Here is a 16,320-nt window from a genome sequence, read left to right as displayed (position 1 = left end):
CTTTCCTTTGACACTTGTATTAATTATACAAACACATTAAAAATTATGCCAACAAACATAACAGTGATCTTACCCACAAAAAGATGTATTACATATCATTAAAAATCTAGTTTACAATATCAATCATAGAGAAATTTTAGTACATTTCATTCCAAATATATCTACAATAGCTATTGGTTCTTATTTGTTTATATCCTGAATACATGTATTTTCTGAAGTAATTTACGATGGCTTTTTTATTGAAAGATAATCCTGAAAGCAATACACCATCTACAAATATTTATTTTATTTTAATCTTTGAAAAGCCTTTTAATATTTGGAAAAGAGCATTTACATGTGACACTTATACAAGACCTATGTTTAGTATATATTCTGTTTATGTTTGTGCTGTCATATTCCTATCAATCACATTTCATTTTCCATGTTTTTTATAGAGCTTTAGTGAACTGCTATATTTAGAGGAACTAAAAGCTAATTTCCATTTGTTTCACTGATAAGCTCAAATATGGAAAATGTTTTCCATTTTCCCACCAAACACTGCTTCTATGGGGGTTTTTTGCCTCAATTCTGAATACTTTTCACTTACTTCCTTTGCTTTTTTCTTTTTGTCATCTTCCTTTTTCTTCTTACTTTCTGGCATAAGATCATCAAGCCAACTGAGCTCCCGTTTGGTGAAACACAAATCCATAAGTTTGCGAACAAAAACTAAAGCTAAAACCTTTAAAACAGTTTTAAATATAAATTACTAGCAAATCAAAATGCTAATATAAATATAGAATTAATATAAATTACAGTATACAGCATTAATTGCATAGCTTTAATATTATCATTGAATTTCATGTTTAAATATTTATAAGTGATGCATAAAGTTGTAGATAGACTGAAATATTAGCTTACCATCATAGGAAAAACAACAGCAGCAGCTGATGCTTTAATTGCCCACAAAAGAATAAGACAGGTAAGCTGAACTACTGTAAATACATGTACTTTCCATAGTGGCACATAACGGAGATAAATCAAATCAGGTTGATGTTTGGCAGGCATACCAAACAGTTTAATACGATCAAAAAACTGTAATGAAAAGAAAAATTATTAAACATATGTCTAAAAACAATTTTAGAAAACAAAAGTAATAAAAATAAATTGATTACAAATTGGGCATGATACTTCTTTGAGTAGTAAAAATAATAATCTTATTAAATCTGTAATAAAGAATTACACTAGCTACTAAAAACTTTTAGAATTTCTGGATTCCTGCCTATCTGTTATAATTTGCAATATTATAAAGATAGATATATTTGTAAAAATTCAAGAAGGTGAGCCCTTTCACAATCATTTATGGGGGCAGAGTGAGACATGAAAACCAAATATTGCAGAACATCTATGTTACTTTTTTCTACAGATGAAACATGAGTAAAATTAAAACTTGCCTGAATGCCTTTTAGTGAGGATGCTCCCATATAAAGAAAAACACCATATAAAACTGGCATTGGAATAAACTGTAAAAAAACCCAGTAAATCAATTTTTGATAATCAACAGATCAATGAATATAAAAACTTTAAGCAATTTTTGCAAAGATTTGACTATTTCATCCCAAAAAAATACAGATTTAACAAGATGAATATTTCAGTGTATTTTTGTCCACCTGTCATTAGAACATAAGTGATTGGCAAGTATCTGATTAGGGGGGAAATGGTTCAGATATAAGGCATTACTATTCACTTAGGCAGAGATGAATATACAAGTATGACTGTAGATCATGAAAGTTAAATATATAGTGAAGGATTTGATGGTAATGAGAGATTAATAATATAAGACTACCATTTTTAGTAGTATCAATGGATCCTTGGAAAATAAATATGGAAAAGAAGAGAAAGACCGGAGGGGAGGGGAAGGGAAAGGAAGGGAAAATAATTGTTTTAATATACTAAGCTTGTAATAGAATTTTAAAATCTGCTTCTTACCTTTAAAACAGAGGTCATAAACACTGAAAGCCCCATCAGAACAAAAATCATTAATCCTGTCACTCTTTGTTCACGGATTCCCAGGAACTTTGGTTGTTCTCCTGGAGCTGAGCACTCAGATTCAACTTTTAAACTGTTGACATGACTTATTGAAAGGACAGTTGCAGCCACAAACCAAGGCAAACCCATAATAGAGCATATACCTAACATAATGCCAACCATGAGCAGATCAAGATGATAACCACAACCTTTCTGTGGAATCAAACACAAATATTTCATATTAAAATGGTATCATAGTAAGATGATGTTCACAATATTTAGAATGTTTATATAAAGGATTATTATAGAAGTGGATTAAATTTAAAATTGTTTCACACTTCATAATGTGTCAGTGAATATACCCAACAGAAAACAATGGTGAGTAAAATGAAAAAGAAGTGCAAAATTTTAAATTAGATTTGAGAGGTATGATAAATACTACTCAACAAAATTACGAGGTTGGGCTCTGTAGAAAACATTGTAGTGGGTAAGAATTTTTAGGATAATAAAAAGATTTTACAGCTTCAGTATTTGGGAAAATTACATTCTTCACTGACCTGCACAAAGAATGGAATGGAATAGAATTGGAGTGTCAAACTCATTTGGCCCATAAAGTTCTTAGATCTGGCTTACAGGGCTGCCCTGGAAACAGTGAAGGACCGGCTCGCAGTGCTTCTGCCAGGAAAAATGGAGCTCAAGAAGGCCACACACATCCCTCCCATACACACACACACACACACACACACACTTATGAATAGACAACATTCATGCTGGTCATTTCCAAGTTTCTGTCTGAAATACAATTTTGGCTTTTAATTCTGTTGCCCCTCCTTACAATCTTAGAACATCAATATTTAATTTACTATACTTTCCAGCTAAACAGTTTAACAAAAATAGTCTTCTTGAATGGTAACCTTAGCCATCCTTGGTTGATCTCAACAAGCGAAGAAGGGTTGGATGTAGTTATCAGTGTGATGCTAAGATGAAATTATTTAGCTGTACACTAGCTTGGGAAGTTAAAAATATATTGGAAAAAGGCAATGACAAACAGATGTCAAGAAAAGATACATGTCCATTCAATCACCAGAGTCAAATCTGTTTCACATGAAACTTTCCCAAGAATAAATGATCTAAGTTATAAATAAATTATATTATAAATAATTTGTCTGCTACAAATTATTAAAGTATTTAGCTGAATACAAGATTTTGTCTTGTATGTTTCCTGTATATAGAAAATTACTTTAGTGCTGTAATTATTTCTAATTTAACTTAACTGTTGCATTGGTAAATGAACAAACAAAGCAATTAGTCACCTTGAGTTTATGCTCTTTTCTGTTTATGATAACTGCTGTAATTTGCTGATCCATAAAAATAAGGATGGTACAGAGCAAAGCTGGAACTGCAGCTATTACTAGGGTCCACCAAGGATTACTCCCTAGAGGATTGATAAGCCATCCACGATCACTCCGTGTAGGCTAAAATAAAATATAAATATACAGCTACCAAAAGGAACAGATATTTTTTCATTATTTATAAGAGAAACACTTACTATAAATACCTTGATACAGATTATAATAAAAATTATTTTAAATTTAAATTTAAAACATTTATTTTTGAAAAAAGATATGTTTCATGTAGGATGCAATTAATACAACAATATAAAAATACAATTTTAGTTTAAGATATAAATATTTGAAATTGGGTAATTTGGCATGATCACAAGGTATTATCATACTTTATTGGTTGCCAACCTTTACTTTTTTAGCATCTGTTATATCACTATTAAAGTTTTGCTGAACCACCAAATAAGCAAACTATTTAACAAATTTTAATTATAGCCTATGGCTGTCAGGAATCAAACATATATACCAAGAAGCAATTAAAAACAGATACTTTTAAATAAATAAAATAGTTATATAAATGTACAGGTAACCTTTGAGACATGACAGTAGTAGAGTCTGCTCATTATGTTTGCAAGTGGTGCCAATTGTTAAGCAAATTGGCATCACTTAACAATGCGCACATCTTATTTTTCTTTATGTGATTGTTAAAGAAACAAGCAGTTGTTAAGCAAAGCATGGGATGCCTCAGGGGTGGATAACAGTGGTGGGATTCAAACTTTTTTACTACCGGTTCTGTGAGCGCGTGCTTCGGCACGTTCTAAAAGAGGCTATTTTAAGCTTGAAAACTTACCGTCAGCGCTGATGAATAAAACAGCTGAGGCAAATCAGCTGAGCTACAAACAAAGGAAATATAGGAGAGGAAAGGGCAGGGGTGGGTGGGTGGAGCCAACTGCTAACCAGTGCTACTGGTAACATACCACCATTTGTGGATAAGATCTAGTGCAGGCTGAGGCCCACCTATTCCCAGCCTCCAAAAGTCTCTTCCAATACCCAAGATACCCTGTGCTCTGCTTCCTGCTCCTTGGGTCCCCAGAGGTCTTTTCAACATCCCACTGAGTCCCAAAGGCCTGATTCCCATCTCACTACGTCCCGTATCTTCCTCATCACTTATTTTAAAAGATTTCTAGACTGTATGTTGGAAAAGAGGACAGACCACATGTCCCTGAGTTATATGGCAGCCTTGTGGAAGTGGCTGCTATTTTGACCTGCCCATGTGGGTAGACCAAAATAGTGGTCACTTCCAGGTAACTTTCTTGTGGGATAGAGACATGCTGTCCTATTTTGCTTAGTACAATCTCCATATGAGCATGCCAACCTGACAGATGCTTCTGCTAGGCCACCACCCAGCCCAGGAACAAACTGCTCCATTTTGTTGCCATAATGTGATATTCACAGCACTTCAGAAAGCATCTGCAGAAGCAGAAAGCTGTTTGAGTCAAAACCATGAAATATGCAATCAAATATATGAATTCAACTGATATAGTTTCTCAATTCTATCATCTACAAAGCTAATAAAGAGTGCTGCTGCAGCAGTATATATCACTTTTTTAAAAATTACTACTTTTTAAAAATTAAATAATTTTGCCTGAGGATTTAATGGATAGTATTTCAAAGTTTATTAAGAGAAAACTAAAAAACATTTACTTACCTCAAATTTTTCAGGCACATTTAATTTAGGAGAAGGAACTCCAACAAAATAATCGATGCAAACCATAATCACTATTGTCAAAAATACAGCAAAATCACTTATTGTAGAACGTACCTAAAAAGAAAGAAGCATGAAGGCACTTTGGCATTTCAAATACTTATGTGCAATGAAATAGTTCTGAAGGACAACAACATTCAGATTCTGTAATATGCTCTTAACATATTAATTTTAGAGTATTTTGAAATAGGAGTCACTTGTTCATGAAAAAAATTCTTCATGAATAAATAGTAAATCAAAATCTTGCAAAATAATTAAACTAATTTATTATTGTTATAATAATAATAATAATAATAATAATAATAATAATAATAATAATAATAATAATACTTTATTTGCGGTCACAGACCAAAACACAAGTACAACAAAAGAATATGGGAAAATTAATCATGAACAATTGGTCACCAAAAACTTGATGAAGGGGAATTACAGCGTTCTCCTCTGATGGTTACAGCTCTTAAAAAAAATTTGGAAACCAAAGAAGTGATATGTGAGGAGCCAGCCCCTAGACAATATAAGGACAAATTACTAACACTGGGTCTAGAAGGGTCTATTTCAAGGAGAGACAGTAACTTAGATCTTCCTATATTATACATAGGGCAATATAAAAGGACATGCTCCACAGTTTCAACCTCAGCTCTGTCACAGGGGCATAGCCGCTCGTTAATCGGGAGCCTCTTAAATCGCCCATCCAGTAGTGCTGAGGGCAAGACATTAAAACAGGCTAGGGAGAAAGCTCTTCTATACTTGGGAATGGTTAGAGTGTAAAAATAGGAAGCCATCCTCAGTCCTTAATTATTAAATTGGCTGAAGATCAGAGGGGAGCAAGTTTTGTTAGCTCTGGCTCGTAGATATTGCAAGTCAATGTCCACAAGCCGTTGGACTACCCTAAATTGGGCGTCCTTAAGGCCATAATCTCCCAGGGCATTCCCCGTAAAACCTAGCAGGTGTAATTTCTTCATTAGCTCCCTCTCCCAATGAGAAATATGAGAGTCAGCAAACGCCAGGGAGAGAGAGGTAGCTACCAGGAACTGCCAGAAAGAGCACCCGAAACCACCATTTAAAGGTGTTAATCCACGCCATACATTCAACTGATCAAGTGCCCAGTTCCAGGTACATCGGTGCAAAACCAACACAAGGAGGAAGACCCAGAAGTTTTCTAAAACAAGACAGCCTGGGTTCTTTCAATACAATCCTTGAAGCCCCGTATCCATATGGGAATTCTGTAAAGAGTTTGAGCCAAAGTTTTGGCTTTGTGAATATGCAGAGCAGAAGGAATAAACTGGCCTCCTTGGGTATAAAAAAATCTTAAAATCTGCTGGTGACTACAGGAGGCCGAGTTCAGCACCTGGGTTCGATGTCTAGTCCAAGCACCGGTGTTCTGAAATTGAATACCTAAATACTTAAAATGGAAAACCTGCTTAACAGCATTACCATTGATAGCCCAGTTATACAATTTCCGGGCTCTAGAGAACACCAATACTTTGGATTTGTCGTAATTAATAGACAAGTGGTTCTCAGCACAGTAGGACCTGAATGCAGAAAGTAATCTTTTCAGACCCGGCCTTGACAATGAAAGGAGGGCCGCATCGTCAGCATAAAGGAGAAGCGGGATCTTCGTAGTTGACAACTTTGGGGTGTGGGACTCAATACGTCCAATGTGAAAGGCCAAGTCAGATAAGAATAAATTAAACAAAAGAGGAGCCAGAACACAACCCTGCCTCCGTTCTTAATCGGGATAGGATTTGGAAGTTCTCCCTGCAGACCATACCTGACCTGACTAGAGGTCTGGTTGTACAAGGATCTGATTAGGAACAGAAGACGTCTATCGATAGAACTTTTGAGCAGTTTTGACCACAACAGTCCCCTAGGGACTGAGTCAAACGCTGACTTTAGGTTGATAAAAGCAATAAAAAGTTTGCCACCTGGTATGGTAGTATATTTATCGACCAGGTGCACTAAGACAAAGCAGTGGTTCAGTGTGGCACAGCCCGCTTTAAACCCAATCTGTTCAGCACCAATAATATTGGACTCCTCAACCCAGGTGAGGAGTCTACGTTGGAGATATTTAGCATACAGTTTCCCATTGATGGAGAGCAGGCTTATGGGGCGATAGTCGGCTGGATTGTTCCTATTTCCTCGTTTAAAAACTGGAACAATAATTGCTAAGCTCCAGGAGGTAGGGATCCTGCCAGAGGTATTGATATGCGTGAAGAGTCTTGCTAAGAGAGGAATCCACCACTCGGGATTGGATTTTAGCAGATCAGGGGGCATAGCATCAGGGCCAGGGGCTTTGCCTGACTTGAGTTCGGAGATAAGCTCGGTAATCTCAGCATGAGTCATGGGTTGCCAGTCAGGAACTGCAGGAGGCAGTTGTGGCCCAAGCACGGTCGAACTTGTTGACGCCTGGAAAATTGCCAAGAAATGACTTTCCCAATCTCTGTTGGAAATACAGCAGAGAGGGAGTTCTTGATGACCCAGCAAGGAGCTGGCAACAATTTGCCAAAATAATCAAGTGTTCTTCTGCTGGATAGAGAATTAAACTAATTTAAAAATCTATGTCAACAATTGAAGTATTTCTTCTTATTTTATAATACATAATGAAAATACTCAATACACAGAATTTAAAATTTTGGAAATAGGTCACAAGATTTTATGCTCATTGTCATCAGAATTTTTTCTAACTAAATGCTAAATGTAATTTAGCATTGTTCCAGTTCATGCAAAACAATATATTATTTGCCTTTAACATTACAAATTAAATTATCTTATTATTACCTTTATTGTCAGAGTACAACATGTGTACAATGAGATTGGCTGAGCTTCCCTTTGTGCACCCCCCACATCTTCAGCAAAATACTTACTGTAAAAATCATGTGAAGGTATAAAAGCTATCACAATTACCTTAGTGGGAAAATAACGTTTGGTCTTAAATTGCTTGAGAAAAGAGGAGAGGAAAAATGTTGTAAAAAATAATATGACAGACCAAAAAAGAACATCTGGGAAATATGGACCATGGTGTCCACAAGCTGATCCAACAAATATGCCATTAAGATTATTGCATTCCTGTAAATATGAACACAAATCAGATGTTGCATTAAAAATATTCACATCTGAAGTTAAACTTGTGTGTATAATTTCATCATACATGAAATTAAAAACTCACAATTGCTTTAATATGGACCAAGCAACATCTACTTGTTAATTTTAAAAAAGTTTAATGTTTTAATATGCAAAAATACACACCAGTTTAACAATTAGCTTCAACTACTCAGAATTAGTTTTCCCCAAAATAAGACCCAACCGGAAAATAAGCCATAGAATGATTTTTCCAGATGTTCATAATTTAAGCCCTACCCCCAAAATAATACCCAGTTAATATTGTCAGCCAGATGGACACATTTTAATACCGTATTTCCCAAAAATAATACCTAACCAGAAAATAAACCTAATGTACTTTTGGAGCAAAAATTAATATAAGATTCTGTCTAATTTTCAGGAAAACACTGTAGTTCTAACTAGAAAAGCCTAAAAACTCTATAAATAAACAAATTTCTTCCCATGTTAATTTGCCCTATGTATGAAAATTGTCAGTTTACGGATTTGCAAAATGAAATGAACTGGGATTCAGTTAGGAAATTATACTGTTAGGATACTGTTTCAGTTAGGAAATCATACTGTTTATTACTCAGAATATTAAAAACAAAAAAGAAAGCTATTATACTTAGAAGGGTTTAACAAGAACAGTACTTGGCTACAATGCAATCTGTGACCAAATATTATTAATCAGACTTTGTGGACAACCACTTAAATAATAGCTATACTACTTTAAGCTCCAAACACTGATGCAGAAGAGGAGATTTTATTATCAAGTTCATAAACATGTCAAAACACGTCAAGCAAAATTGAAGGCTAGAAGGCCAAAGTTTGAAATATTAAAGAGGAAAATGTAGTTGGGTTGTATAAGTTTAGGGAACTGAAATTAAGCAGAAGACTGACTTTTCAATTTCTGCCAGACCAATAACTTCTTCATAGGTGACAGGCCTTCAACAACCAAAATGCTGCCTTTATATATGGACAGCACCATATGGAGTCCATTGAAATTTTCCTATACAGAGCTCTATTATGGCATCAAAGACATGGCAATACAGACTGTGGAAGAGATCATAAACTGCTCATGAGCAAACTTCAAGTTAAGACTAAAGAAGAAACCAACTAGTTTCCATGATATAATCTTAAACCCACCATTTTCAAGGAGAACATCAGGGATCACTTTGAAGTCCTAACCCTCATTGATGGAGCACCAGAGAAATTTGAAATGAACTTAAAGAACTTTTGAATGTGAAAAGAGATTGCCAAAGATTAAGAAAAAGAAGAAACTGGATGTGAGAAAAAAACAATGAAAACTGCCAAGAAGATAAAAGAAGCCAAAGCCAAGAAAGACAAAAAATTCAGGTAGAAATTTGAAAAATAGTTACAAAGAGCTGCTGAAAGAAACAAGAATCAGTGTTACAGCAACCTGCAAAGGCACTGAAATTGGAAACACAGTAAGAAAAACAAGGAAACTCTTTCTAAATATTTCTTAGCTCAGAAGGAAGTCCCAACATTAAATTGATATTCTAAACAATGCCAACATATAGTTAATAGCCTATTAACTGTAATTCTGTTACAAATATCAACATGCAAGATAGCTTAGAAGATATTCCCTACTTACCTTTAGCACTAGAAGATGAAATTAGATCAACACATTGGTTATTACAAGAATTATAGAAACTGATAGATAACTACAGGAATATAACTGACAACTGATGAAGAATCAATAAAGATTTTAACTAACCCATACCAGCAAATCTGGAGAACACTTATTGAAAGAAGTCAATCTACATTCCAATATCAAAAAAGAATTAACAGAGTGTATAAATTATACAATCTCCTTAATTTCCCAAGCTAGCAAAATAATGCTTAGGATGTTTCAAGACGATTAGAGCCCTACATGTAAAGGGAGATGCCAGATGTTCACACTGGCTTTTAAAAAGGCCAAAGAACATGAGACGGTAACAGATAACAGATAATCAGAGTTGGAAGGGGCCTTCTAGGTCATCTAGTCCAACCCCCGCCCAAGCGGGAGACTCTACATCATTTCTGACAAATGGCAGTCCAATCTCTCCTTGAAAGTCTCAAGTGATGATGCTCCCACAACTTCTGAGGGCAAGCTGTTCCATTGGTTGATTTGTTGATGCACACTGGATAAATAAGTTAATCAATACCAAAAGTAGTCATATGCTACAACGATAATAAAAAGACCTTTCACCATGTTGATTATATCAAGTTGAATTTAGAATAATGAGAATCCCAAAATGTCTCAACACCCTATGAAAAAACTATACAGGTAACCCTCGACTTATGATTGTAATGAGCTTCCCATTATGGTCAGAAATAATAAGGATCCTTAGGTAAGAGGGCTTTGTTTAATGATCTCCAAACTCAGCTCTCATTAATGCTGCTGTTAAATGACCATGTGGGTTGATAAGCAGAACATGGGATTCCTCAGGAATGGAAGAGGCACTGGGAGGCCCACTACCTAGCTGGGCCAAAAAAGGAAACATACAAGCAGCAAAAAAGGTTGCAAAGCCATAAACATCCCGGGTGGGGGGGACATCATATTCAATGCCAAGGAGATTTCCAAACAAGTCACTAGTGCTACATTACCAGTGGCTTTTCACAAAGGAAACCATACTTGTGGGCTAGGCCTCGATCCCAATCAGCTGGCAGTTGAAGACAGCAGCCTCTCCTAGCTCTTACTTGGCTTTGAGGAAGCCAGCATCCTGTATGCAAAGGTGGCAGCTTCTGGACAAGTTTCCTAAAACATTCCCCTTGCTTTATCCCTCCCCACTTATTTAAGCTCTTTTCCTCCAGTCTTCAGCCTGCCAGTCACTTATCAAGGTAAGTAACTTACAGATGTTGTCACTTCCTTTCCAGAGGCACATATTGTAATACATTTAGCAAATTAAATAGTTAAAGGTGATCAAGATAGTGCACAGTTTAGTTTCACTACCTAAATGGGATGGGAGGAACTGAAAAATCAAGAATATCAATTTTTTATCTGTTTTCTTTATTGAAAAAGTGCAAGTTTATGGGGGAGAGAAGGGGTAAAGCAAGGAAAGATTTTGGGGAATTCATCCTGAAGCTGCCATCTTTGCATGCAGGATCTGTAAACTCTAGTAATAATAGTCAAGGGACAAATTGAGGAAAAATGAAACTAAAATGAAATATAAAAAAGAAACTAAAGTAATTATAACAGATAGAACAACCAACCTAAGAACTGATAATTTTCAAAGAGTTAGAAAGTTTCTGTTTTTTAGGATCAACCATTGGCAAGGAAAGAAGCAGACATGAAATATATCACATATTAGCACTTGGTAGAGTAGCCATGAAGGCCTTGGAAAAGATAACTAAATGTTGTAATGTAATGTACCTGCAAAGATCAAAAAAGTCCAAGCCAGGGGTCGCCAATCTTTTGGACCTCAGGGACCACCAAACTAATAATTTTAGATTCCAGGGACCACTAACTGGTTCTGTGGGCATGACCTAATTTGTGGGTGTGGCTTGGTGGTCATGTGACTGGCTGGGCACAGCTTGTATGTAAATATTATGAATATTTATATAAATATTGAATTTTTTATAAAAAAAGAGCAACTTTTACCCAAAATCAGGCAAAGCAGGCAGGCAGATTGAGTTGCTCACAGAATCACAGATTCATTCAGAAATCTATCTATCTGCCGTCAGTCTGTCACACAAAATTTGCTTGCAAGCAAACTCACAAAATTAACTCACAACACGCCATGTATGTAAATATTGATTTTTTTTATAAAAAAAGAGCAACTTTTACCCAAAATTAGGTAAAGCAGGCAGACTGAGTTGCTTACAGAATCACTGAGTGATCTATCTATCTGCCATCAGCTAGCTCAGTCTCTCAAATTTGCTTGCCGTGAGTCTGCACTGAATTTGCTTGCAAGCAAACCTTCAGTCCTAAGGGAGGTTTGGCTGTGCTTAGCTAGAAAGCAAGAAATCCAACCATTTCCTGCTTCCTAGCTAATCTAAATCTCCCAGCACAGCAGAACAGATGATGGTCGGAAAAAGGAAAAATAGCAACTTAGCAGACAAGTTTGTCGGGTAAGGAGTGAGTGGGCGGGGAGGGTTCCTACGGGCCATGTGGGCTGAGCAGCCTTGTGTCTCTGCGCAGCCTGGATCAATTGCTTTGGGGGGGTGCTCTGGGGGTGAGATTTCTCTGCGGCCCACCAAAATTTTCTCACAGCCCACCAGTGGGCCACGGCCCACCGGTTGGCGACCGCTGGTCCAAGCAATGGCATTCCCTATGACAGTCTATGGAAGCACAAGTTGCACTTTGATGAAGTAGAATAGAAGACAGAAAGAATACCTATGTTTTGAACTTTGGTGCTGAAAAAGATCCTGGGAATATTGTGACAGAAAATAAAACAATTTATTATTGCGTAAATCAACCCACAATTTCCACTCAAGGAACAAATAAGTTCAACTTATCCTACTTCAAACACATAATACAAAGTTCTGGTTCTGTAGAAAAGGCTATAAAACTTGGAAACATAGAAGGAAAGAGAAGAGGGCAGAACAACCAGTGCATTATTGGAAGATCTTTAGATCAAGTTAGAGATAGATTGTCATGGGAAAATATGTGATTAACAGTAGACACTGTCTTGATAGATCATACAGATGTTTCTCACCATCACAATTGGGACTGGAATTTTGGTCATACCTGATGCAATGATAAGTTGTCATGCAGCTTCATCACTATGGCTGCAGTCCCAGCATTGCCATCCATTCACTGATGATCATGGATTAGCAGAGGAGTCCAAGTAAGTGCTGATGGTGGGTGGAGGAGGCCTTGGGAGGTCTAGCACAGGCTGCATGTCCCATACCTTCCTCAAACCACATATCAAATGCAAATTTTAATCAGCACAGAAATATGAAATTTTACATCACTTTTCAAGACATTCACCTTAACTGTGAGGTTGGTCCATGGTATGGTATCCAGAGATGTATTGGCTTTCATCCATAGCTCTAAAGTTTCATTGCTGGGATTTGGAGGTTCAGCACATACACATCTAGCAAATTTAAAATTCAGCATTTGAATCAGTGTCTCATATTTGTATATTTTAACATTAAATGCATATTTTGAAAACAGAATAATGGAAACTAAGAACATTTACTATGAAATAATGAAATGACCTAAAACAGGAAATGCAGTGCATTTTCAAAACAAGCTGGTTTAATAAAGAGCTGACAACTCACTCTAAAAATAAACACTCATGGTCCTTGTTTTCAATATTAGAGATAAAGACAAAAAGCAAAGAAAAGGAGTGGAATGAGAAATATCCAAACAAATAATTTACAATATGCATTAAGAGTAATAATCAAAGAAATGTTAGAACAAAAGAATAATTTGTAAACTATTGGATTACTTTCTTAGATGTACTATTGGCTTAATCTGGCTCTCAAAATTTCTAGGAAAGTTCAAAGAAAACAATAAAATAATGTATTTTATTTAAAAATCACACGTACGAATACAATGTCAGCTTATCAAGGTCATTGTGCATATTGAAAGGATATACTTCTCCCAAATGAAAGAGCTTTTCCAGTGCTTCGTATATAAATATTATGCAAATCAGGGCAGCAAAAGCCTCTTCTGTAAATCGAGTAATGTAACACACAAGACTGCTTGCATCTGTTGCTACTAACAGGATGCATAAAAATGATGTCCACAGACCAATACTGGTTCGTAATGAAAGATAAGAAAGTCCATAATCTCTGTTGAAAAAGGCAACATAGAATCATATATTAGTGAAATGATTTATAAGAATGATTTTCACTATTGCAATACATTCTATTTACACACATGTTGACAAAGATATATATGCACTTACAACTATATAACAGAATTTGAGGAGGACTGAATCCTCCCAAGCAAATAAACATAACTATGGATCAATAACAAACTTCAAAATACAGATTTTTATTCTCTTTCAATAGAATAGCCACACTAATTGTTTTGTTTGTTTGTTTTTAATTTTTTAATTTTTAATGACATTTCAACAACTGAAATAAAATGATTGGAAATGTTAAATTGTAAAGCTTTAAAATCAGAAATAGCAGATCTGTTGCAGAAGCTGGTCTCTGGTATTACTGCCTTCTGAAGATGCATGGCAATTAGAACTTTTTCAATGCTTATGCATCTTTAATTACTGGCATCCTTTTAAGAGCTTCTTTATAAATTCTTTGGTATCAGATTGGGTCCCGAGTTAGTCTGACATAAGTCAGCTTCATGTTTTTCCTTCTCTTCTTACTGACAAACGATAACAAGGTCTCCTGCCTTGGACTAGAAAATCTCCAAAGTTCCTGCCAGCCCTATGGTACTATGATTCTAAATGCAACCATAGGGGAAGCAAAACAAAAAACTGCAACTGTGTGATAAAAATCCTTTCCTTTTTAACATTTATTGCATATTATATATAAAAATTGAGTTTTTGGGCAATCACGGATACCATGCTAATTTTTCTGATGTACTTTCTCCCACCACATATGTCCCTTGTCTTAAAACAATGTAATTCGATCTGCAGTTTGATGCACTTAGTTTTTAGTATTTATCATTTGTGTAATTTGTTTTTAATATTTATTTATTTTTTAAAATTGTATCAGGAAAAGTACCTTGAAGATTTGCTAGTAAGTTGAAATGAAGAAGACAATTTGTAACTTCATTCCTGGTGGATCAAAAATTAATATTTGAAATAAAAAAGGAAGAATTTAAATTGCAAGCCTTTGTGGATGATTTGGCTTTTATTTTAGAAGACCCTTTAGAAACAGCACCAAAATTATTGGAAAAGATAGAGGCACATGGCAAGGTGGCTGGTTTGAAAATAAATAAAGATAAAACAAAGATTTTGACAAAGAATATGCTACTAAGACAAAAAGAAGAATTGGCAGACCTACTGAAAATTCAAGTCACGAACAAGGTTAAGTATTTGGGTATACATTTGACAGCAAGATGTAGTACATTGAAAGAGAACAATTACATTAAACTTAAACAGCAGATAGCGTTGGACTTGACGAAATGGGAAAATCTACAATTGTCATTAATAGGGAGAATTTCAACAATCAAGATGAATATTTTACCCAGAATTTTATATTTGTTTCAAACAATACCAATTAGGCTTGGAAAGGACTACTTTGAAGATTTAAATAAAATTGTGTTGAAATATATATGGCAAGTTAAGAAAGCGAGAATAAAGTTAAAACTTTTGCAAGATGCTAGAATTAGAGGAGGATTTGGTTTGCCTAATTGGGAGTTGTACTATCAAGCTACAAACTTGATGTGGGCTAAGGAATAGATAACATTAAGAAATACTAGATTGTTGACATTAGAAGGACATGATTTGTTGTTGGGGTGGCATGCTTTTTTATGATACAAGGGTACCAAAACACAGGGCTATTTTAGAAGACATTATATACGGGAGTCTCTGTGGTTAAATTGGGAGAAGATTAAAAAACAATGCTATTTGAAAATTCCAGTCTGGTTATCGACTATTGAAGCATTTTCCTATCCTATAATATACAAGAAGGAACAAACAGTTAGATATGGGGAAATTTTGAATGAAAAGGGTGAACTTAAATCTATGCAAAAGCTAGAGGAACAAGGTATAAAGATGAATTGGTTTTCATATGCGCAAATACACTCAAGGTATGATGAGGATTTTAAAACAGAAGGTTTTTATCATAAATTGACTGACTTTAGATAAGTTTTTGACAGGTACCGATGAAAAGGTGATTAAAAAACTGTATAGATATTTATTAGAAATTAAACTAGAAGAAGAACAAGTTAAAGAAGCTATGATTGCTTGGGGGAAGAATTTTGGATATGGGATTGATTTAGAGAAATGGCAAAAACTGTGGTCTCAAAATTATAAAATGACAATGTCAACAGCATTTAAAGAAAATTTGTATAAGATGTTTTACAGGTGGCATTTTCCCCCAACAAGAATAGCAAGGTTGTTCAAGAATAAATCCGAAAAATGTTGGGAATGTCATCAGACACCTGGCTCATACTACCATATGTGGTGGACTTGTGCGGATGCAAGAAAATATTGGACTAAAATCCACACGTGGTTGGAAAAAATG

The 16,320-nt window shown here is 35.3% G+C and overlaps 1 protein-coding gene across 6 annotated transcripts in view; it reads right to left on the bottom strand.

The window, feature by feature from the left end:
* SLC4A7 (solute carrier family 4 member 7) overlaps positions 1–16,320 on the bottom strand; it is a 98,745-nt gene that overhangs the window by 13,821 nt on the left and 68,604 nt on the right. For all 6 annotated transcript variants that reach the window (XM_087946357.1, XM_087946355.1, XM_026689300.2 and 3 more), the window contains 9 exons: positions 13,711–13,956; positions 13,148–13,253; positions 8,017–8,178; positions 5,056–5,169; positions 3,318–3,479; positions 1,966–2,217; positions 1,431–1,499; positions 898–1,071; positions 587–718 (listed from right to left, as the gene is read on the bottom strand). In XM_087946357.1, the coding sequence (XP_087802483.1) occupies positions 587–718; positions 898–1,071; positions 1,431–1,499; positions 1,966–2,217; positions 3,318–3,479; positions 5,056–5,169; positions 8,017–8,178; positions 13,148–13,253; positions 13,711–13,956 (1,417 nt within the window). The remainder of the gene's footprint in view (positions 1–586; positions 719–897; positions 1,072–1,430; positions 1,500–1,965; positions 2,218–3,317; positions 3,480–5,055; positions 5,170–8,016; positions 8,179–13,147; positions 13,254–13,710; positions 13,957–16,320) is intronic.

The sequence above is a fragment of the Notechis scutatus genome, chromosome Z (genome assembly GCF_049901735.1).
Source record: "Notechis scutatus isolate UNSWTSFEM ecotype Mainland chromosome Z, rNotScu1.2, whole genome shotgun sequence".
Lineage (NCBI taxonomy): Eukaryota > Metazoa > Chordata > Lepidosauria > Squamata > Elapidae > Notechis > Notechis scutatus.
This window is presented reverse-complemented; position numbering and strand designations above follow the sequence as displayed.